Below are 23984 nucleotides of genomic sequence, written 5' to 3' on the forward strand. Positions count from 1 at the left end.
GAAGATGTCCACGCAGTGTGCAGAGACGGTCAAAGAAGCAAACAGAATGTTAGGAATCATTAAAAAGGGGATAGAGAATAAGACTGAGAATATACTATTGCCCTTATATAAATTCATGGTACGCCCACATCTCGAATACTGTGTACAGATGTGGTCTCCTCATCTCAAAAAAGATGTCCTGGCACTAGAAAAGGTTCAGAAAAGGGCAACTAAAATGATTAGGGGTTTGGAACGGGTCCCATATGAGGAAAGATTAAAGAGGCTAGGACTCTTCAGCTTGGAAAAGAGGAGACTAAGGGGGGATATAACAGAGGTATATAAAATCATGAGTGATGTGGAGAAAGTGGATAAGGAAAAGTTATTTACTTATTCCCATAATACAAGAACTAGGGGTCACCAAATGAAATTAATAGGCAGCAGGTTTAAAACAAGTGAAAGGAAGTTCTTCTTCACGCAGCGCACAGTCAACTTGTGGAACTCTTTACCTGAGGAGGTTGTGAAGGCTAGGATTATAACAGCGTTTAAAAGAGAACTGGATAAATTCATGGTGGTTAAGTCCATAAATGGCTATTAGCCAGGATGGGTAAGGAATGGTGTCCCTAGCCTCTTTGTGACTGGATGGAGATGGATGGCAGGAGAGGGATCACTTGATCATCATCTGTTAGGTTCACTCCCTCTGGGACATCTGGCATTGACTACTGTCGGTAGACAGGATACTGGGCTAGATGGACCTTTGTTCTTACCCGGTACGGCCGTTCTTACATTCTTATTTATAGAGAGCGATCATATCTCCCCTCAGCCTTCTTTTGGTTAGGCTAAACAAGCCAAGCTCTTTGTGTCTCCTTTATAGATAGATACACAGTAAGATTAGGGGGAGAGTAGCCCAAGGTTTGCTTAATTCACTTCTTCACAGCAAGAGCCTGGTGAGAATGGAGGAGGATCAGAAAGATGACCCCTGGAAGCTGTGTTGGAAGGCAGATTTGCAGGAGGTGGGGGGTCACCTCAGGACAGGGGGCCCGGAGAAGGGCAGGACAAAGTAACCTTGGGGTGGGGTAACCGAGCAAAGGGTTCAGGGGCAGCAAACTCTGCCCAAGCCACAGCAAAGCTGCAGGGGAGCATGGCACATGGGTAGGGCTGGGTGCCCCCATGTGCAAGGCCTCCTGGCAGTGCCAGTGGCCCCCGCCGAGACCCCAGGCCAGGGGTGGAGGATGGGACCCTGGGCCCTTGGCCGGGCGGCTTTGTCCTTCAGGGGAGTGAGGCTTTGGTGCCCGCTCCGGTTTTGTGGAGGCTGCTGAGGCTGCCCACAGAGCTGGGGCAAAAGAGTGGAGGTGTAAAGCTGCGCCTGTCTCTAGGGAGGCCTCCCTCAGCCCTCAGTGCTCTAGCCAATGGGAGAGGAAAGAGACACTGCCCCTTTAAGAGCCCGCAGGCAGGGAACGAGACACTGCCCCTTTAAGAGCCCGCAGGCAGGGAACGAGACACTGCCCCTTTAAGACACCCCCTGGCGCTGTTTCTTTAACAGCAAGAGCGCGGCCGCTAGACGTATCGCGCCTGCGCATCGGGTCTTTCTGGGCCCGCGGGTGGTGGTGGGGCCTGCGTGATGACGTCATGTGCGTCTTCCGTGACGGCAAAGTGTGCGTACCGAGGGGCGGGGGCTCGGAGCCGGAGTGGGGTCCGCGCGGGGCCTCCCTGCCGGTGGGAGTGTCCGCGCAGCTCACCATGTTCCGCTACCAGGTGAGAGGCCGCCCGGGCTGCGACCTTTGACCCCTGACCCAAGTCCCTGGGTTACTTCTCCCCCCCTTCCAGAGCCCCAACTTCCTTCTCGGTCACGGGGGGGCTGGCGGGCACGGGCCGGGGGTGGGCACGAGGTTCTGGCGGGGCTCGGGCCAGGGGTGGGGGATCTGGGGAGGTACGGGCTGGAGGGGAGGGCTTTGTGAGAGGCATCGGGTGGGATATGGCTTTAGGGGACATGGGGCTGGGGGACACGGAGTTCTGGGGGGATATGGGCCAGGGTGTGTGTCGGGTGGCATAGGGCTCGCGGGGGCACAGGATTTTGGGGGCATGGGCTGGGGGTCTCTAGGGGGGTGTAAGGTTGTGGGGGGCTTGAGCAGGGGGAGTGTGGGGTGATATGGGGTTCTGGGGGGGTGTTATGGGGGGATGTGCTGGGGAAGGTACAGGCTGGCAGGTGTGTGTCGGGGGTAAGAGATTCAGGGTGTGTGTCTGGGGGGTGCATGAACTGGGTGTTTGTGTTTGGGGGCATGGAGTTCTGGGGGGTCTCTGGGAAGCATGGGATGGGAGGTGTCTTTTGGAGAGTATGGGCTGGAGGGTCTCTGTAGGGAGGAGTGTGCAGGAGGTATTACTTAGGGAGGAGTTTAGTTGTGGGGGCAGTGGGCTGCAGGTAGAGAGGAGTCTCTGTTGCAGGGTGCATGGTCCAGTAAGTGACAGTGTGGGTCGTGTGTGTGTGGAGAGGGTAAAGGGATGCCAAGGGCATGGGTCAGAAAGGGATGTGGGGTAGGGAGTTCTCTCTCTGGGACTGGGGACTATGGGTCTGTGGGATGCTTGTCCAAGGGGGAGGCCCTCCCTCCTTGCAGTGGGGGTGACTGGCTGAGGAGGTCACACTCAGTGGGTTCCCAGGAGGCCTCTCTGTATGGGAACTGTTTGGCGATGGAGACTGTTTCAGAAGGGCAGAGCTAGGTATGCACTTAGAAGGCTGGTGCTTGGAATCCTTGGCTGAGGGTGACTGCTTGTATATGGGCTCTGCAGGCTCGGGTGGAGGGGGCACACACACGGTACAGATACTCTGGGCTGGAGTAGGTGGCTCTGATGATAAATGTATAGGGTGTGGGCTGGGGCATCTCTCAGAAAGGGGCAGCATGTCGGACAGGTTGGGGCTGCTTCTATGAGATGAGGCTGCACAGTGTGGGCTGGAGACTCTCTGATATAGGCTGGGGTTGCCATGTAGGGTATGGGCCAGAGCACATTGCGGATTTGGGCTGTGGTGCCTTTCTTAGGAGGTAGATATAGGATATGGGGGGGGACATGCCTCCGAACAGGAACTACTGGGTTACAGGCCCAGGGGCAGCCTTTCTGAGTATAGTGCACACATACCCCACATGCACCCCAAAACTAGATTCAGATGGCTGCTCTGGATATGAGAGCACCAGGCTGGAATCAGAGGTTGGTTTGGGAGGATGCCCAGGATGTTGGCTCATCAGATTGGGCTTGATGATGATTGCTTCTATTCTGTCACATGCTATGTGTGGGGCATGGGTCACTTGCTGGTGGATTCTCTGCAGCTTGAGGTCTTCAAACCACAATTTGAAGACTTCAATAACTCAGGCATAGGTTAGGGGGTTGTTATAGAAGTGAATGGGTTGGGTTCTGTGGCCTGCTTTGTGCAGGGGGTCGGACTAGATGATCACATTGGTCCCTTCTGACCCTAGAATCTATGAATCTATGTTATCTGAAGAGTTATGTGCTTGGCTGGTGGGGCCCTGAGAATGGAACAGCATGAGGGAGTATGTGGTTGAATGGAAGGTATGGGGTAGTAAGTTCCTGCTAGCCATTATGTGTTTGGGAACTGGGACTAGGGGCACACTTGATTCTTACCCAGCTGTCTTGGGTGGGGAAGGCATTTGAGTGGACATGCTTGGTCCACGCCCGGAGGCATGGGTACGTGTGTCATAGTTGTAGGGTGTATTTGTTGCATGGTGTGTAGAGTGCCATGTTTGAGGGGGGTGCATGGGAGGACTATGGGGGTGTGCTTGGTCTGTCATGGGTGGGTGGGAGAGGAAGGTTCCTTCTATCCCTTGTATTTATGTGGCTCTCATCACTATCACAATCTTTAGTGTATTTATCTTGCATCACCTGTGTGAGGCAGGGCTGTGCTATTACCCCCTTTACACAGAACAGGCCTCGAGAGACTAAGTGACTTGCCCAAGATGTGTCAGTAGCAGAGCAGAGAAATTGATCCCAGACTGGCCCCCTAACCACTGGACTATTGTCTTTCCCCTTGTGCTGTCAGAGGAGGTGTGCTTGAAATGGGATGTTTATCTCTGGGGTGGTATTGCCTCATCTAAGGAGGCATGCTTACTAAAGAGGGTCTGTGTAATGGGTATGTGGAAGGGGAGCGATGCCTTACCCGTGGGGATGCACTTAGTCCATGCTTGGGCAGAGGTACCTTGTCTGATGGTCATGGGTGCAGTTTGGATGTGTGGGGGTGTCTTGGGTTACGCTTGCTGTGGGGAGCCTTGTCTCAGGAGTTACGTTTTGTGTGCTCCGAAGGACCACATTTGTGATGTGCTGGTATAGGGAAATGAGAGAATCTCCAGGAAAGGATTCAGACAGACAGACTCAGTACCCCAGCTTTGAGCACGAGGCGGCTGAGGGGAGCCCATTTTGGTGATGCTGATAGGGCAAATAAAACTGTGGCATATCTGGAGGCCTGCTCATTGTTCTCTCTTTGCTCTTTTCCAAGTCCCTGGAGGACTGTCCTCTGGATGAAGATGAAGATGCCTTTCAGACCCTGGGCGAGGAGGATGAAGATATCGACCAGTTCAATGATGACACGTTTGGAGCCGGTGCTATTGGTGAGAGCTGCATCTCCCATTCACTTCCCCTTCCTCGTCTCTGTCCCCAGCTCTCCTTCAGGGAATGCCATATCTGGATGGAAATCCCCTCAGTCCTGTCCTTAGCCACCCCACCCCTGCAGCTCCAATTCTGGGTTGCTCCACCCATAGCTCTGCTGATGTCCCTCAGTCCTGAGCCCCAGCTTTCCCTGCTGTTCCAGTCCATTGTTGCCTCAGAGGTGTAATTGGCTATGGAATAAATGAGTGGCACTAAGGTGCCAGCCCCGCTTCCCTTCTGTGCTTCCTTTGCAGATGATGACTGGCAGGAGGCACATGAGCGGCTTGCGGAACTGGAAGACAAGCCTGCAACAGCTAGAGAGCTGGAAGATGGGGCAGTCAGTGATGAGATGGAGCTGCTGGGGCACCATGAGGAGAACCTGGCTGAGAGGTTGAGCAAGCTGGTTATCGAGAACGAGTTGGAAGATCCAGCCATCATGCAGGCTGTGCAAACCCAGCCTCCAATGCAGGTGAGTGCAGTATTTGTGGGTGGGGGAGGAACCTGGCTGCATGGAATGGATGGAAAAACAGGAGAGCCCTCTCCATGGTAACTCATCATACTCTCTTTTACAGCAGCCAGGAGGCCTCAACTCCAGCATCTGGGATGGATCTGCAGTTCTGAGGCGCTTCCGAGGACCACTTCTCACTCAGGTGCTGTGTCCTGTCTCGTTACTAATCCTGCAAAGGGAGCTGAGAGTCTTTCAGGGGAGACATTTGCTTCTCACTTCAGGAATCCCTTTCCTGTGCAGAGCAGAAGCTTTTGCCATCTCCAGGAGCATAAGATTTGCCAGTTCTGTGTCCTACTGCACTGGATCAGGCCACTAGCCTTTTTTGTCTGGTGTCCTGCTCCCTGTTGCTCGGGTGAGGCTGTTGCCCGGGGGTGCTGGTTGCAGATGCATCAGAGAAAGTTTCAGTTTTCCATTATGTCCTTAGTTTATTGTATTGCATCCCATACCAGGTGGGCGATTCCTACTTGACTTCTGTGAAAGCCAGCTTAGACCCTGAAGTATGAAGAGTCTTCTTGCTCTGTAAAGTGACTCTAAGATAGTATTGTGGAGGGTTGGCCAGCACTTACTTTTTGCTGACTATAGATCAAACATGATCTATTCATGAGAAATAGTCTTTTAGCTGCCAGCTCCGCCGATTTCCTCTTGGATCTGTGAGCCAAGCTGGGTTGTTTCCTACTTGTGTGCTATCCCTAATAACCCTGCCCCATTTGATAGATGTTACAGGAGTAGTTAAGTTGATGTGGATTCCTCAAGATAAAGATTCTGCCATCACATCTTAGCTAAGAATGCTGATCCTTGAACCAGAATAGAGTCCAACTAATTCTCCTGCATCTGGGCTGGTTGTGCAGGGCTAGTAGGGCTAAAAAGTAGCAAAAATGTGTGTACTGCCATGAAAGGGAACAGATGGAACAATAATACCTAGCATGTAGCTCTGCTTTCCCTGAGTCTCTCAACGCTTTGCAGAGCTTGCTAGTGACAGATGTGGTGACAGAGGTTGTGGCTTGTTTTTTGCTTTGCATTGAATCCATGGCAGAATCCCAGATAGAACTCAGTCACCTGACTTCCAGCCTAGAGTTTTATACTCTAGGCCAGGACACCTGTCCCGTAGATCATAGCTGCAGGTGACACATTAAAGCTCCCCAGAAAGCATTTGCTTTCCTGACTATCCTCTCCCTGTTTCTCATTAGGCAGATTTCCTTGCTCTAGCTGTGCCACGAGTGCCTCTGTTCTCACTGAGCTCCACTGCGTGCTGGGCTGTGCCACTGGCACGCTGGTAAACTACACACCATTCAAAGTAGCTAACCAGTAGCTGTGTTTTCCCCTCCTCCCGTGTGCAGGAGATGCCCTCGGTGTCTGTGCTGGAATATGCTATGCCTCAGAGACCCCCGCAGAGTCAGGAGGATGATCGGGACCTCTCGGAGCGGGCGTTGCCCAGGCGCTCGTCCTCCCCCATCATTGGGAGTCCCCCTGTCAGGGCTGTCCCCATCGGCACCCCACCAAAGCAGGCCACCGTGCCCAACTTCAACCAGCAGGTATCCCTGCCCTTCACATTTCTCTGGCAGGAGGTGGATCTGGTCACCATTGTTTCAGGAAAGGGTGGTGTTTCCAGGAAGGAGCAGGATAGAGATGAGAAAGGGAGGCCCCCAGAAGGTGACGACCCTGAAATTTTTAGGACTGTGTAAGGGAGCCTGCCACTAGTTTTTGCCACCACGCAATCTTTAGAGCAGCAACACAGCTGAGTGCGTACCTGGATGCTGATAGGTGAAGAGAGATTAATGGTAGGATGGGTAGGCTTGTCCTCTTAGCTGCTCTGTCCTTTAGGTGCCACAACTGTGCCCGGAGCCTGCATGATCCTCCTTCGTATGCTGCTTTCACATGCCAGCAATTGGCAGACGGGGAGGGACATGGCATTGCTGCCCGAAACCAGATGCTATCCGGCCAGAGTCTTCTCCGGAAGAAACAGTCTGAGGATGCTGATATTGCTGTGTGTACTGGGGGTTCCCCCTCTACCACAAGATGGGGAATTGGGGAAGGTGGAGGGGCTCTACATATGGTACACTGCAGGCTGGTCTGCGTTCTGCTCTGTGAGTGAGCCCTGGGTGACAACTCTGTGGGAGGAGCTGCCTGGCAGATGTTGACAAGGAAAGGGACTAAGGACTAAGATCAGTTCCCTTGTTTTGGTTTCCCCCTCCTGATAGATCCTATGTCCGAAGCCTGTTCACATCCGGGCCCCGATGCAACAGCGTTATCCTTCCCCCTACGGCGAGAGGATGTCCCCAAACCAGCTCTGTAATGTCCCGGTATGGAGTGTCTCATGCTCTGTGTATTCCCAGCCTGACCCCTTACTCCCTAGGTCCCCTGTCCCCAATAATCGTTATTTTGTCATCCCTGAAGTCCATTCTCCATCAATTTCACACCTGGGCCTCTCGCTCTGTCTCAGTAATCCTGAAGTCCTTTTCCATAACCATCACACTTGTCCTCTGATCCCTGTGTAATGCCATTCCCTTCCACAGATCCAGGTTTCTGTGTCTATACGAACTTTTTCTTAAAGGGGAATCATCTGGTGTTTAATGTTCTGACTTCCATGTGTCAGCTAGAGATCTCAGCACCTCTTTCCCTTTCCCCGTTCCCCTTAGGCCTGGGTATATCCCACATGCTGGAAGCTCATGTGCCTATCTCTTGGCCTCTGTTACTTATCTGGGTGTATCTGTGGTCTGTCGTTTTCTCTCTGATCTGAGTGTATCTGGAGCATGCACCTGCTGAATGTCCACGTTGGGTTGATTGGTTCTTTGTTTAGAAGTAGTTTCCTTTTTGCTCTTTCATTTTCTTTCCCCAGAATTCTTCTCTCCTGGGCCACCCGTTCCCTCCCAGCGTCACTCCTGTTTTCACCCACCTTCAGAGAGCGCAGCTTCTAGGAGGAGCACAGGTAAAGCTCTTGACTATTCCCTCTTGTTCTCCTTCTTTCCTCAACAGCACCTTGTGTGCGCTATGTTGTCCTCCGGTGTCTCTGTCCTCTGTGTTTGCATGGCTGTCTCTCTGTGCTGCTCCTTCTCATACAGTTGCTGGTGGCTCCCATTGCCTGCTCCCGCAGATGACTAGAGCTGTGCCACTCAGTCTTGTCTGTCCCACTCTCTCTGTCATAGTGGTAATGTTTGTGGTGGTCTCTCTCTTCCCCTCTTCCCCCCCAATCTCTGCAGGCTGGACGAATGTCTCCCAGCCAGTTTGCTCGTGTCTCTGGACTTGTTTGCAGCCCCCTCACCTCCATGAACCCCAAGTTGCTTCAAGGCAGAGTTGGGCAGATGATGCCTCCAGCCAGTAGGTTCCGTGCCTTTTTTGGGGCACCACCGCCTCCCGCGCCACCCCCATCCCAGCAGCAGCACCCCCTATGTCCTGGGTCCCACTTGCAGAACCTAAGGTACGACACTTATCCTCTGTCTCCCATCATTGAGCTCACAGCATCGAGTCTGAGAGTCTCTGTTGACTTTCTCTGGAGATGACAGACCTGAGGTTACAACTCTCTTCTCTAGGCCTCACCCGCAGGTGTTCAGACCAGATACAACTCACCTTCACCCACAGCATCGGCGGCTCTTACATCAGAGACAGCAGCAGAACAGGACGTGAGTTCTGGAATCACCTGCGTGCGGGGGTGGGGTTGGTAATGAACTCCACTGGGGGGTGAGAAGACTCACCTGGGTTTGAGTGCCAGAGAAGGAAGATCTGTCTCTCTCATTCTGACACACACACACACACACACACACACACACACACACACACACACACACACACCCCTTGGGGGTCTCCTAGGAGTTCATGCTCCCACAGTTGGGCGTGGCCTCTCAAGAGCCATCCTGCAGTACAGGCCGTTATCCATTTCTCTTCTCCACTGTGCCCTTTCTGTATCTTCTGAATTTTTCTGCGTCCTCCCACCAGTCAGCACCGGAGTCTGAATGGCTCAGCAGGGGACCGAGCTGGCCACCGGAGCAGCCATCACGAGCAGCTCCGGAAGGACCCCTATGCCAATCTCATGTTGCAGCGGGAAAAGGACTGGGTATCAAAGATCCAGATGATGCAGTTGCAAAGCACTGACCCTTACCTGGATGACTTCTACTATCAGGTAAATGCTTTGCACTCACTAACAGAGCCATCCTGACCTAGCTTCCACCTAGGGATGAGCTTGGCTGTCCCAGTGGCTACTAGCCTACTGTGCTAATCCCCTATCTGCAGTACCTGCACCCCCAGATAAGTGACTGCTGGGAGGGTGGCTGCAGCTGAGCTCCCAGTATGATGCTGTTAGCTGGCTCTGTAACTGTGCTTCAGCACTCGCCCTTCACCCCTTACACCTGTGCCACTACAATGCCTACATCCACTCAGGCTGGCTTGTCAGCCCCAGCAGCTGCGGGACTCTGTGTGTGATGGCCCATTGTTTCTAGAGGCTAAGCTGCCCATGGTTTCTCTGTGCTGGGATCCTCACCACCACCATCACCTCCTCCTCCTCTTCCCTTTTGTCTCAGAATTACTTCCAGAAGCTGGAAAAAGTGTCAGCGGCAGAGGAGATGCACGGTGATGGCCCCAAGAAAGAACGTACTAAACTCATCACACCCCAAGTGGCCAAGTTAGAGCATGCCTACAAGCCAGGTAAATGTCCCCTCCCTCAAGCAGCATCTTGAGCTGGGGAGAGGTGGGGAGTGCATGGGCCAGCAGGGAATTGACAGACCTGTGGTGATGTATTGGTTGTCAAATAGCATTTCATTCCCTAGTTGTACTGTTCTTTTAATGGTGGAGGATAATTACTCATCGTGGGCATGGGGGCAGAAGAACCGCTGTAGACTCGCTCTGGAGAGGGCTGGCGTTGGGGACAGCTGCAGGGATTCCTTGGGGAGGGCAGGGAGAGATCAGGGTTCTCTGGGGCATTGGTGCAGAGGCATGGTGAAGCTGGAGGAGATTGTGTGTAAGATTTCTCGGGTGTATAGAGGAGCAGAGGCTTGGGTTGATGACTCCATCCACATTGCTATTCCTTTGTCCTTGCAGTGCAGTTTGAGGGCTCGCTGGGGAAGCTCACAGTCTCCAGTGTAAATAACCCCCGGAAAATGATTGACGCGGTGGTGACCTCCCGCAGCGAGGACGATGTAAGTAACAGCAGAGGTGGCTGCTGTGCACAGCCTGGGCCCTTTTTTTCCACCCAGGGTTCGGTCCTCCTCTCTCTTCGCTCACTCCACTCTCTGTCCTCTCCTTTCTGACACTGCTTTTATTCCGTGCTCCACCTGGGCATGCCTTACTCTCTTTCCCTAGGAGACGAAGGAGAAGCAGGTTCGAGACAAGAGACGTCAGACCCTCGTCACCATTGAGAAGGTGAGTGTGAGATGAGACCACCATCACCACCACCCTTTGCTCCGCAGCAAGAGTGAACCAGGCCAGTGCTCCAGGGGAGCTGCCAAACCCATGTGCAGCAGCTGCCCCTTGGGGATGGGGACATGTGTCCCCAGTAAACCATGGGAAAAGCGATCCCCACACCCCACTTCCCAGACCCCTTTGCTTAATCAGGCATGCTCCTCACTCTCCAGGCACTGCCTTACTTCTTGCTCTAATCAAAGCTCATAATAAACAATAGAAACAACTTCCCTCTTCATTGCCTGCTTCAGCAGCCAGGCCAAGGAGAGAATGATGGCTTCTCTAGGCTGGGGCTGAGGCACACTGACAGCTTGCTTTCGCCCATGCTGTACCCACTCTGGGAATCGACAGCACTCTCTCACAGGGCTTGCTGATCCAGCAGCACTCTCTGCTTCCAAGTCTGCTTGGAAGGCAGTGGCTTCCTGTCCTGGGATATGGGGATAGCCGGGGTTCCTGTGGTTGGCTCTGATCTGGCTGCATGTCATGCAGACGTACAGCCTCCTCCTGGATGTGGAGGACTACGAGAGGCGCTACCTCCTGAGCCTGGAGGGGGAGCGGCCGGCCCTGATGGAGGAGAGAAAGCAGAAGATCTGTGACATGTATGACAATCTGAGAGGGAAAACACCTGGCCAAGAGAGGTGAGGAACGTGAGTCTGCTACAGCGCTCTTGGCGCTGCAAAGATGTGCCACCCCCAGCCTCATTTCCCTACCCATGTGTAGAGAAGGGAGCAGACTGTGGAATTCCTCCCTCATTTGCTTTGGGATGGGGTGAATGTCTACAGTCCATTCCTCATACCCACATGTGGGGCAGCCCCCTTTCTAGTAATGGGCTCACTGAAACAGAAAGGGAACTCTCCTTTGGGTGCTGCCCCCCTTCAGTTGGAAAGGTGGAGTAGGAAGAGGCCGAGGCACTTGAGGGGGCTCATGCCCCGTCCTGCCTGGAGTGAGGCCTCTTCACCAGTTCATATGCGGGGCAGGGTCTCTTCCAGGAAACACGGGAGAAACCAGGCAGGGAACCGAGGAGGTCCTGGGCTGAGGAGGAAAGTGTGACCAGGGCAGCCCCCAGGGAAGGATTTTATTACCACCCTCATCCCTCACGTTCACAGGCCCTGTGGGGCCTGCACCTTTAGTCCTTGGGGATAGTAAGCAAAGCTTTTGTTGTGCAGAGAAGGTAGATGTGTATTTCATGGGCATGGTGGAGCAATGCTATTTGGGCCCTGGATGCGAGGAGGTGGGGTGGGCAGCGGTGCTGCACGGGCCCTGAGTGCAAGGCTGGCGGCGGTGCTGCACGGGCCTTGGGTGCAAGGCTGGGGGCGGTGCCGCACCGGGCCAGAGATGCGGGGTGAAGGTGGTGGTGCCGCACCAGCACCGGATGGGGGGTGGAGGTGGTGGTGCTGCGGGCCAGGAGTGCAAGGAGGTGGGGGCAGTTGCAGTGCTACACAGGCCTGGGCTGAGTGATTCTCTTCTCATGCCTCCCCCTTCCCTTCCACAAAACAAAAAGTTGACTTCTGCTCAAGCCTGGAAAACTTCAGCCCTGTAAAAGATGAGGAGCTAACACCTGTGGGAAGGGCTCAGCATGGAAACTCTTATGTGACTTTAGGTAGAGCTGTCGTTGCCCCTGTTGTTATAATCTACTAAAAGGAAGCTTGAAAGCGCGAAGCAGCATTGTGTGATTTATTTTTTTTCCCCCCATGTGCTTCCCTTCAAGCCAGATTGGCGATGCTTTTGGGAAGGTGTTCTTTCTGGCTGGGGAGAGGTCACAATTAAATGCAGGCCCGTGTTACAGGGATGTGGGATCTCCTGTGAGTCCCTTGCATACACCTACTGTGAACTAAAGGGTCATTCCTATATCTGGCTAATGACAGACCGAATGTTCTCCTATTGGTAGGCCAAGTGACGACCACTTTGTGCAAATCATGTGTATCCGGAAAGGGAAGCGTATGGTTGCCCGGATCCTGCCCTTTCTGTCCACGGAGCAAGCGGCTGACATACTCATGGCAACAGCCAGAAACCTGCCCTTCCTGATAAAGAAGGATGCTCAGGATGAGGTAACCAAGGAGGCTGTGGCAAAAAGAACTTCCATTCAGGTTGTTGGTACGAGTTGTCTGTTTGCATCTTGGAGGCAGCATTGTCCCATGATCAGAGCAGGGGACTAAGAATCCGAACTCCTGTCTTCACGGGAAGTTGCTTTGCATATCTGCAAATCCATGAATGGCGGGTAATAACTGACTGATCTTTACGTAGTATTCCTGGTTTCATATGGGTTTGTGAGGATTCAATATTTAATGTTTGGGAAAGTGTTTTATGATTCTTGGACAGGATGGTCCAGTTAGATATGCAGATGTCCATTGTGCGCCCATTTTCATCACACACTTAACTCTCCCAGAAATTCTCCCTCTAGATTGAAACTGGCCATGATTGCCCAAAGGTAGAAAGTGAAAGCTTGAGGAAAGTCCCCAGACAGTTAGCCTATGAAAATAGGGAAAGAAATAGGCTATCTCTATACTAGAAACATTACAGCGACATAGCTGTGGTGTTGTCACTATAGTGTAGATGCTTATTATGGCAACAGAAGGGGTTCTTCTGTTGCTGTAGTTAATCAGCGAGAGCTGAGCGGTGGGAACTGGGTTAATGGAAGAATTCTTCCATTGGCCTAGCAGCACCTATGACAGGGCTTAAATTGGTTTATCAGTGTCACACAGGGCATGACATTTTTCACAGCCCTGAGCAATGTACAGTAACTGCTCACTTAACATTGTCCTGGTTAACGTTGTTTCGTTGTTATGTTGCTGATCTATTAGGGAATAAGCTCTTTAAAGTTGTGCAATGCTCCCTTGTAACCTCATTTGGAAGCTGCCTGCTTTGTCCACTGCTTGCAGGATTCTCTGGAAGAGCAGCCCCTCCTTGTGGGGATTGGAACTAGCCCCCCTCCCTCCATCAGCTCCCTTAAATTCCCTGTAAGGTATGTGGCTTGGCAGCTGCCCAGCAGCAGTTCAGTTGTCCCTCCCTATACTGCCACGCTGCTCCTGACTTGCCCTCTGCTTTGGAACTGCTCCTGGGAACTTTCTGCTTGCTGGGGGAGGGGAGGAGAGGGGGTGCTGATATCAGGATGTCCCCCTTCTCCTGCCCCTCGTGCTCTGTACTCCCTCTCCACAAAGCAGAGGAGAGGGACAGAAAGGAGGGAGCTGGCTGGAAGCTGTTGCTTCTTGTCTGAACTGGCTGATCTGCTTAAAAGGGCAATGTACTTGAAGTGGTATCAGCATACTTAAAGGGGCAATGCATGTCCATCTTTCTCTCTCTCTCTCATGCACGCACCCCCCCAGCTCTTTGGAAAGTCAGCATGTGTGTAGCCATGCATGTGCTGTCAGGAGGAGAGAGTGGTGCGCTCCAGCTGAATAGCATGGGCTCATCATCATGTTCGGTTTTTGCAGAGAAGTGTTTGCAGCTACTGCCCTGCATCTATTGTGTTTCCTCCCTCTTGCCTCAGTACATGCTACATTAACAACAGTGTATTAACCTTTGAAGGCTCAGCCGAGTTCTGGTTAATCATTTAGCAGCAAGGCATTCCCTGGGAAATATCTCACCCTCTTACTCCACTACCTCAACCAAGCTTCACAATCATTCATTGCTGTGTACAATATTAAACTGTTTAAAATTGTTTAAAAGTTAGACTGTATATGTATATAATGTCTTTTGTCTGGCAAAAAATTTTTCCCTGGAACCTAGCCCCCCCATTTACATTAATTCTTATGGGGAAATTGGATTCGCTTTACATCGTTTTGCATAAAGTCGCATTTTTCAGGAACAGAACAACAGCGTTAAGTGAGGAGTTACTGTAGGTAAACTGATCTAACTTTGAAGTATAGACCAACCCTAAGGAGGTACATAATTATTGCTTTAAAGGAGATTGTAGGGGAAGGAGAAGTGGACTCATTTCGTTCATTGCTGCTTTGTGAAGTATAAAGGCAGCCTGAAAGACTATTACTTGTTTTACACTAGCAATATTAGGTTTGTCTATCCTGTCTCTTCCTGGAAAACTCTGTGGACTACTAGAGAACTAGTAAGGTTATGACATAACAGGAAGGTCTTTTGGGCAGCGATCATCCTGTTTTATGTTTGTGTCTCCTAGCACAGGGACCTCTGTGCTACCATGATACAGATGATAATCCTCAGTATCAAGGAAGAGGGAAAGAATTTTTGTTAAACTGAGCATTTTGATTTAATTAATACAAACACTTGCCAAATAATTGAGAAAGAGAAGTTTGTAGAAGACTCAACACTTGCGTTCCTTCAACTGAGGAATGAGAGCACTCCCACTTAAGTTTTTTCTCTAAGGAGACATCTAGCAGAAACAGGAAAGACCAGTATTTCTAAGGTAAAAAGATGAGTTGGAAAAAAAATTAAAAGAAAACGAGAAGTCTTTCAGACCTTTCTCAGACTTTTTTTAAAATAAGTGGGAAAAAAAGGCATTATTTAAAATACAGTTTAAAATAAAGAAATTTGCAAAGAGTTGAACTTAAAAGGTCAAAGCTTTTTCCACCCTTTGAAGAAGTCAGCTGTTTTACGGACACATGGAAAGTAATGGAGTTGAGAGACTGAAAATTCACTTCTGCTTATGCAAAGTTCACAGTTTGATCTCGGAGTTGTTGTTTATGTGGCTGTGAAGGAGAGTAAATACATAATATCACTTGATACGCTTCCTGAGATGTTAGAGGGAATCTCTATTTCCAGGTACCTGACTGAAAACCTATGGAATTAATAACAGTACAGGGCTTTTAATAAAGCAGTAGAGACCAGAGTGAAATCACTAGTGAGGCCATTTGTTCGTTTTTTGCTGATTTTTTTTTTAAAAGGGAAGTGAAATGCAAAGACCTCAGAGTTTAACCTCAGTGATGTATTTACAATACTCAAACATCAAGAACTGTCAAAAAAATAGGTCTTGGAGTAATGGTAGCCACGCTGAACATGAGGTGCATTTCAGAATGCTAACGGGATCAGGTATTGAGGGTGCGTGCTGTGCTGTGCTGTAACCTGCTGAAAGATTCAGAGGCCAGTCTTCAGTGCAAAGAACAGGGATCAGGAAATAAATCCGGAAATAAATAAATCAGATAAAATAAGAATCCTCCCTGGACATTCACCCAACCCCATGCTGAACCAGTCCTTTTTTCTGAGGCTGCCTCAGGAAAAAACGTCAGCAATGAGTGAAATGAGGGAATATTAGTAGCATGATTCCGTTTGTATTGCAGCAGCACATAGAAGCCTTTGGTGTGATTGGGGTCCTGTTGTTCTGGGTGCTGCACAAACACACAGACAGTCCCTGGCTTCAAATGGTGACAATCTACATGAGGGGTCGGCAACCTTTCAGAAGTGGTGTCTCGTGTCTTCACTTATTCGCTTTAATTTAAGGTTTCATGTGCCAGTAATACATTTTAACATTTTTAGAAGGTCTATTTCTATAAGTCTGTAATATATAACTAAATGATTGTTGTATGTAAAGTAAATAAGGTTTTTAAAATGTTTAAGAAGCTTCATTTAAAATTAAATTAAAACGCAGAGCCCCCTGGCCCGGTGGCCAGGACCTGGGCAATGCGAGTGTCACTGAAAACCAGCTCGTGTGCCGCCTTTGTGCAATAAGTTGCCTACCCCTGATCTACATAGACAAGATCGTGTAGGAGAACTTAATAATGTGTAGCCACTCCTGTCTCATCCTGGAGGTGATGCTGTCACTTCATTCCACACAGGCAAACATCCCATTACTACTTTCCCTTCAGTTCCTGCTCATCATCTTTTCTCTCTCCTGTTTTGTTAACCATCTCCACTCTGTGTCACCTGGATAACTGGATTTACTCAAAAAGGGAATGCCCTTGAGAGCCCTTGCCCTGCTCACCAATAGGAAATGATACCTGGATTTAGTCCTGTGGCCCCTCCTGGAGCCTGGGGAGCTCCCTGCCTAGTCAGCTGTCTATGACTGATGTTGCTCTTCTCTCCCTCAGGTGCTGCTGTGCCTGTTGAGGCCCTTCTCTCTCGTTCTCTATCATCTTCCGTCGGGGACAGTCACCAGCCTTCTGCAGCAGCTAGCGAACCTACCTCAGAGCGCCACGGTGCCAGCACCTGCCAACCTGCATCTCGCAGCTGTGCTCCAGAACAAGGTGCCTACGCCTGAGCTATTGCTGAGCCCTATGAGAGGCTGCAGCATCTGCATGCCCATTTTCTTCGCTGCTGGGAACTGATTTGGGTATAGACATATCTGGTACCCTCTGAGTGTGGGAGATGCTAGAGACACTTCCCCTTCCTTGATTCTCTCCTTTCTATTTTTAACTGGAAGGTGCCCTCATTAGTCCAGACACCCTCCACCCAATAGGAGGGTGAGAGAGCTGGTCCCCTTCTCCACTCAGGAGGTGTGGAAACTCCCTAAATGTGATTCTTGAACCTAGAGACAGGCCATCAACTCATTGAGAGGCTGCCCTTTCTGACCAGCAGTTTCCTTGGCAGGAGAGGTAGCGCTGAGCTAACTGGCACTGGAGTCTCCTGCATTGAATTGCAGCAACAGGGGTGGAAGAGCAAGGAGCTAAAGGAGTGGGAAAGGGAGTAAAATCTTCCTGCAGAGCACTTCCACTATCTCCCCTCTCCTTGTACTGCACAGCCAGCTGCAGGATGGGTAGCTTTAAATGCATATCAGAGTGAAAGACACCTTAGAAGTACCACCAGTTGGTTGTGCAGATGATAGGAGTCTTTCTCCTAGTGCATCTTTTCCTCATTGTAGGGTCTGTTTCCCTGGTCTTCACTGCTTTTGCTTTAATGGTAGATAAGGCTGTATAACGCTCCTGGGACCTGCGACATATCAGTTACTTTCTCCAAGATTCATTTGGATCCAGAGGAGAATTAATGTAAAGCATGAATCCTAGAATTATATAAGCTTGCCATCTCCAAAAGCTTGCTGAACAGATCCTAGTGGCTCTCCAACCAAGGCAATTAATGTGCTAAAGCACAATGGTGCTGGCTGTAATTCAGTGCAGGGGCTGCACAGTTCCCATAGCACTCTTCACCTCTGCAGTTTACTGCCCCAGAACAGCATGCTGCTCCCAAGCCTGCCCAGCACCCTTTGTGCTTTGACCAGCTTGGGAGCAGCGTGCTGTTCTGGGCAGTACGCTGCAAAGGTGGAACAGTGCTATGGGAATTGTGCAGCCCCTGCACTGAATTACAAACTTTGTGATGAATCCGGGAACAGGCTGCTTCTGGGCAGGGGGAGTGTCTCCTTTGATTAAACCCGGCACAGCAGAGGAACCAGAAAAGTATAACGGGGCTATTACGGACAGACGGGAAACCAAGAAGTACATGTTCAGAAAGCTGAAGGGAAAGAGAAGACAGTTGTAGCAAGGCAACACTCACATTTCCAATTCTGCCCAGTGTCACTCTTGCACAGTCTCTCGGGCTAAGCATGTTAGGTAGATGGTTTGTGTCTTAATCTGACTTCTTTCCTCTTTTTATTGTTACTAAATCTTGTATCTATGACTAGGGCTCCCAGGTGCTGTGGTAATACAAATAATAAATGAGACTGTTGGCCTCTGAAAACAGTGCCTGTGCTGGAGTAGGCCTCACAGATACTGGCTGCAGTCAGAACCGGCACGGAGAAAGGCAGAGGCCAGAAAAGGGGAAGTGAAGGCTCCAAACTCAGGAGCAGGAAATGTGGTGGTACAGCAGCACCAGGAAGAGAGAAGAGCTTGCCTGCTGTGGGTCAGGCTCAGAGTCGTCCCCTCCTCCATGCACATGCTGTCTTACTTATCTCTCTGCAGTTTGGCCTGTCCCTGCTGTACTTGGTCCTGAGTCGTGGGGAGGAATTGCAGAATTCCAGTGCTGCTGTGGAGCTAATGCAGGACAACCAGTGGTGAGTCCCAGCTGCATCCCTTAGCTGTGTCCCCCCCTTTGAGGACAATGCATGTTGACCAGTGGTGAGTAGAGCATACCCTGGATCAGGGTAGATGCTGAGTAATATGGCCTCCTGACAGCAGATGGGGCTTGGTCTGGTAGTCAGAGCATAGGATTAGGATTTGGAACAGAACCAAAAACTCCCCAACCAGATGATTCCAGGCTTCTTATAGGTGTCTCGCTGATGGGGGAGGGGGCGGGGGGGGGGGGCGGGTCTGTTACTTACAAAGCTTCTGTGCATCCAGGAACTGATATTCAGTGGTTCTCTCTGGGCCTGCTTTGGAGTTACAGTTGTGGAGGAGGTGAACCCCACTGAAGGAGTCTAACTTCCTTCTAGGAAGGGGGACACTTCCTGGCTCCCAGGGGAACATTCTGCGTTGGAGTCCAGAGAGCCACAGAGGCACCACAGTGACGGTGCATAGTTTTGCTCAGTGCAGTCTCTGGCTGAATCATGGGACTCCAATGGCTGAAAAGAATTTAAGATCATAGAGGGAAAACAACTGAACATGAGCTTATAGTATGATGAAGGATCAAAACGGGGTAATATGATTCTTGGATATAGAAACAGCAAGGAGATGATTTTTCCATCTGTATATGGCATTGGTCAGACAGATAGTGGAACACTTTCTGCTCTTCTGATATCCACATTTGTAAAAAGGATGTTGAAAAATTGGAGAGTGCTGAGAAGAACCACAAAGGGCTGGAGAAAATGCCTGATAGTGAGACACTTGAGGAGTTCAATCTGCTTACTTCAATCCAAAAAAGTTCAAGAGGTGACTTGATTACAGCATATCTGCACCTTCATGGAGAGAAGATACGGGGTGCTACAGGAGTCTGTCATCTAAGGCAGAACAAGAACCTGTGGCTGGAAGTTAAAGCCAGAAAAATTCAACTTAAGGCACAATTTTTAACAGTGCAGATAATTAACTATTGGAACAGACGATCCAGGGAAGTGGTAGATTCTCCATCACTTGATGTCTGTCTTCAAATCAAGACAGGAGGCCTTTCTGGAAGTTGCTTTAGTCAAACACAGGTTACTGAGCTCAGCACAGGAGTAACTGGATGACATTCTTTGGTTTTTGTTATGTGGGAGGTCAGACTAGATGATCTCCTGGTCCCTTCTGGCTGGTCAATTGTTAAGGCACTGGGTGTGGCCAAAGTGGTGATGAATCTGGACTCAGATGATTCCCAGAGTTCTTCAGAGTCTGACTGTTGAGCCATTATTAATTAGCTGACTTCTTATAGGCCATCTCAGCTGTCTCTGGGAACTGAACCGTGGCCTGCATACCCTATTGCAGGGATGGCCAACCTGTGGCTCTGAAACCACATGAGGCTCTTCAGAAGTTAATGTGCAGCTCCTTGTAGAGGCACCGACTCTGGGGCTGGAGCTACAGGCGTCAATTTTCCAATGTACCAGGAGGTTCTGCCACAGGCCCTGCCCCCACTCCACCCCTTCCTGACCCCTCCCTGAGTCTGCCTTGCCCTCGCTCCCCCCCTGCCCCCCCATGCCTCCTGCACACCACAAAACAGCTGATTGGGAGGCGCTGAGAGTATTGGGGTGGAGCTGATGGGGGGGGGGGGCTGCTGATGTATTACTGTGGCTCTTTGTCAATGTACAGTGGTAAATTCTGGCTCCTTCTCAGGCTCAGGTTGGCCACGCCTGCCCTATTGGATCCTCACATGGAGCCTGACTGAGTGATTCTTACCTCTCAAAGTGGCATTTCAGCTAAGCTGGTGGAGGCTTTTTGAGCCTTTTCCAGTAGGAACCATTGCTTAGGGTTTCACTAGCACATGATGGTGCTTCTTGACACTTACCCTCTTTCACTTTTTGTTTGGCTTTGGTTTCATTAGTGACTGCATGGGGAAAAGTTTCCTAGGACTGGCTGCAGCTCTGCCCCTTTCTGGTCTCTGAGTGCACCCCTCAGCTGTCAGGCCTTGAGCCTTTACCTGTCTCGGGGTGGATTTTCACCCTTCTCCCATGCTTAGACCAGGCCCTGGACTATAGCACACTGTGTATCCACTGTGCTTACCCAGCAGGTCCAGCTGATTTGAACAGCTGCGTTTTTTTGTCTTGGGGCATCTGACCAGAGGTGAATAAACTGACCATAGAGCCTTCTTAAGCCAAAGTTAACAGGAGGAAATTTTAACAGGAGGAACAAAGTTTGCAGTAATTAAATCGCTTATGTGCGTCTATGCTTTGCTACTTGTGTCGGCAGTGCACATCCTCACCAGGAGTGCTTGCATCAATTGAACTGTGGGGTGGCTCCTGAAAGCCAGCAATAGTCAATGTAAGCAAGGCAGTGTCTACACTGATGCTGTGTCAACCTAGCTACATTCATATTGACCCTATGCTGCTCATGGAGGTGGAATTAAGTTGTTATAGCGGGCAAGTTATGTTCGCGGGAGCAAAATTTTAGTGTGGATGCTTAGAGTTAGGTCAACATAAGCTGCCTTGTGTCAACCTTGCTCTGTAGTGTAGAGCATGGCTTAGTCTGGCTCCCCTGAGCAATTTTCCCTCCTTCCCTCTTACCCTTCTTGAGATAATCCCTTTCTAAATAGCTACAGTCCTTTTGATCTCCCATGTGCATGGGCCATTTCCTGGTCATGATATTGTCTCTTAATGACCATCAGTTGTTTGCAGAGGAATGGCTTATCTGGAGCCATTCTGTTTCTTTCCCGCTTGTTTTGCCTTCTATTCTCTATTAAACTAAACCAATATAGTAATGTAGCAAACACCCAATAACCAGGCCACATACAGAATTCATAAATTATTACAGAGCATCTTCAATTTGGTCACAGCCAGATTCTTCAGTGAAACAGACCCTATATACCATCAAAACCTTGTTGAAACTGCCTGTCTCCATCTTCTGATAGGAGGTCATCTCACAGAATCTAGCTGGGTTTAGGAGAACCCAGTTAGGCTATCAGTAGAACTCCCGTTCCTGTGACTCTTGTCATCCACCTTGACCACCAAATCCTGTTTGGGGCTGATGCAGGGAAGTTCTGTCATGTCGCCACCTGCTCACACCTTCAACTGTGTCCTTCTCCTTGGCAGGACGGAGCTGATGTCCATGGCAACCCGAGAGCTTCTGCGGATCCCTGAAGCAGCGCTGGCAAAGCCAGTATCCACCCCCTCTAACCTGCTATCCCTTTTTTCTCGCTATGTTGATCAGCAGAAGCTGAACGTATTGGAGACAAAGTTGCAGTAAGTCCGTATTTCTCATCTGGTTTAGTGCTATGTTTGCTGTCCTGCTTCCCTTGTGTAATAACAGGGAGGGAGGCAGGGAGTTTTGCCATGGTAGTGAGGATTTGAGTGACGCTCAGCAAGTGAGGAACGGGGAGTCAGGGTCTGTTGTCAGGAGCGGGGTGGGGAGGAAGAAGTATGGCTGGGGAAGAGGTGGCCAGGAGATTCGTAGAGTTAAGAGTGTGGAGGGGGAGATTCAGGTGTTCAGCCCCGCTCTCTACAGTTAAACCATCAGGGTTTTTAGGAGAGCAGAAAAGCGGGAATTGTCAGCGCTGAACAGGCAGTGAAGACAGGTGAAGGTGGCGGGGATCTCAGTGGTATTAGATGAGGCTTGAATGTCTGCTTGTGCTCCAGCCAAGGAGGGGACACTGATCTCCATTACACCCTAATACTGCAGCTATTTAACTCTCTTGTTCTTGTTTCTTCTGCCTTGCCAGGTTAGTGCAGGGGATACGGTAGGAGGTCTTGATGGGTCCTCAATGCCGGCTGCCATCCTTGCCGCCACCACCACCACCAGAGGATTGCAGTGGAGGAGGGGAGGCAGTTGCTCCCCTGAAGCAAACCCTTGTGGGATTTTTCTCTTGGATATCTGGCACAGGAGACCTCTCTTTTGCTCTGTGAACTTGGTTGGGTGTGTGTTTGGTTTCTCCTGCCACCCTTCGCTGCTAGGTTGCAATTCGGCATGTCCTTGCTGTGTTCCCATTTCCCTCTGCATCTTCACAACAGCTGCTGCTTTCTCTCGACACAACCCCTCCCCCCCCCACCACATTCAGGCTACTGAGGAACTGGTGAGGAACCCACCCTTTTCTCCTTCCTGTCCCCTTTCAATGCAGAATCCAGATAGCTAGGGAGACAACTAGTTGTGGGGAGAATCCCCATGCACTCTGGAAGGTGGAGTTGGGGGCCTAGAGAGACATCTGTTGCCCAGTGTCTCCTACATGTTTAGGAGGGTATGACTTTTAGATGATTGGGCTTCTGACCCTTTTTTCTTTCTTCAGTCTTTACTCATTGGCTAAAGCTGGCTCCCACCTCTCATATCCAAGCACTGAGTTTTGGTCCGACCCCTCATATTGCACAGGGTGGGCTTTTCTGTTCCAGCCCGGCATGAGCTTCTCGTTCTTTCTGAAGTTGCACAAGCTGGGCTCCCCTCTGTCACCTGTCCTAGTCCCATGATACAGTGAACACACATCTTTGCACACTTGCCTCGTCTTCCTGAGAATCGTTTTGCACACCTCTCTCTCACACCTGCCCCTTGGTTCAGGCTGTCAAGAGCCCTCCAAGACAATAACCAAGAGGCTTGGCTTTGATCCCTAGTGGATAGAGCTGCTAATCTGAATGAATTTTCCATACCCAACCATTGCTAGATCCTGCTGTTTTTGCTCCTTTTGGAATGTGGTGGGTTTTTAATCTTCCTTTGCTTTTAATGACAAAAAAATATTTGCACATGTAGGTATTCTACAACCAGTAAACTCCTCCCTATTATTAACCAGCTGCCCCTCCTCCTAAATCAGCTGCTTTCTCCTAATCCCTCTCTCCCCAAAGTATTCTCCCCTCCAACCAAAACCACTTCTCCATAACTGCTCTCCCTACACCCCCACCCCCGCTGCACCCTCCATTTCCTCACAACTGATCAAGTGGACCGTTCCTTTATTATATTATTCCTTTTTTGTGCTTCCCCCTCTCTCCCTCCCCTCCCACCCCCCGTTTTTGGTTCTGATGAAAATAAAAGTTTCTAAATTTACATTTTTATAGGGTATTGTAAATAAAAATGAATTGTATACTTGGGGGAGAGTAGAGTGCTTCCTTCCACTTGGTGGTCTTGTGCCTCTTCGAGCTCTCTCTGTCATTGAAAAGTGCCTTCCAAACAGGCTATCAGCAAATATCTTACCTCTAAAGCCTGAGGTGCAGAAAAGATTTTGATAGAGGGTTCTTTAATTTAGTGATCAAAAGTACAGCAGTAGCCAAGATCTGGCCCTTGAAGCTAGATATTTTCTGACTGGAAATAAAAACTTGTGCCTCAAAAATGAGGGTAATCAGCCATTGGAATCACTAGCCAAGGGCTGTGGGGGAATTCTCCATCTCTTTGTTGAATCAGAATTGGACATTTTCCTAAAACAATATGCTGTACTTCAACCAAACATTGGCTCAGTGTAAGAATTGCCAGGTGCTATTCTCTGGCCAAACCATGCAGGAGGGCAGACTAGATGATCATAATGGTCCTTTGTTATGCTCTGTCTTAATCATAGTCTAGGCAGCGGAGTTGGGGAGCTGCTTAACAGGGTATGGCACCACTAC

The 23984-nt window shown here is 50.2% G+C and overlaps 1 protein-coding gene across 10 annotated transcripts; it reads left to right on the forward strand.

The window, feature by feature from the left end:
• Window positions 1-1616: 1616 nt before the first annotated feature.
• On the forward strand, window positions 1617-23430 carry PATL1 (PAT1 homolog 1, processing body mRNA decay factor). 10 transcript variants are annotated; one of them, XM_030560985.1, is made up of 19 exons: window positions 1617-1731; window positions 4475-4586; window positions 4878-5092; window positions 5199-5273; window positions 6469-6663; window positions 7330-7431; window positions 7968-8057; window positions 8329-8546; window positions 8659-8748; window positions 9062-9245; window positions 9643-9766; window positions 10160-10257; window positions 10421-10480; window positions 11009-11157; window positions 12408-12567; window positions 16513-16668; window positions 18313-18404; window positions 21501-21650; window positions 22127-23430. In XM_030560985.1, exons 1-19 carry the CDS (start codon window positions 1717-1719, stop codon window positions 22146-22148), a joined length of 2307 nt encoding a protein of 768 aa, XP_030416845.1. In that variant the 5' UTR covers window positions 1617-1716; the 3' UTR covers window positions 22149-23430. The 10 variants fall into 10 exon arrangements, with proteins under 10 accessions (XP_030416845.1, XP_030416846.1, XP_030416844.1 ...); XM_030560984.1 differs by having other exon boundaries at window positions 1618-1731; window positions 5196-5273; XM_030560986.1 differs by lacking the exon at window positions 7968-8057 and having other exon boundaries at window positions 5196-5273.
• The last annotated feature ends 554 nt before the right edge of the window (window positions 23431-23984 follow it).

This window comes from Gopherus evgoodei, chromosome 4 (genome assembly GCF_007399415.2).
Source record: "Gopherus evgoodei ecotype Sinaloan lineage chromosome 4, rGopEvg1_v1.p, whole genome shotgun sequence".
NCBI classification, from domain to species: Eukaryota; Metazoa; Chordata; order Testudines; family Testudinidae; genus Gopherus; species Gopherus evgoodei.

Coding starts and splice junctions, on each gene's coding strand:
- PATL1 (XM_030560984.1), top strand. Junction 8,058..8,328: donor AGCTTCTAGGAGGAGCACAG/GTAAAGCTCTTG, acceptor CAATCTCTGCAG/GCTGGACGAATGTCTCCCAG. Junction 8,547..8,658: donor TCCCACTTGCAGAACCTAAG/GTACGACACTTA, acceptor TCTCTTCTCTAG/GCCTCACCCGCAGGTGTTCA.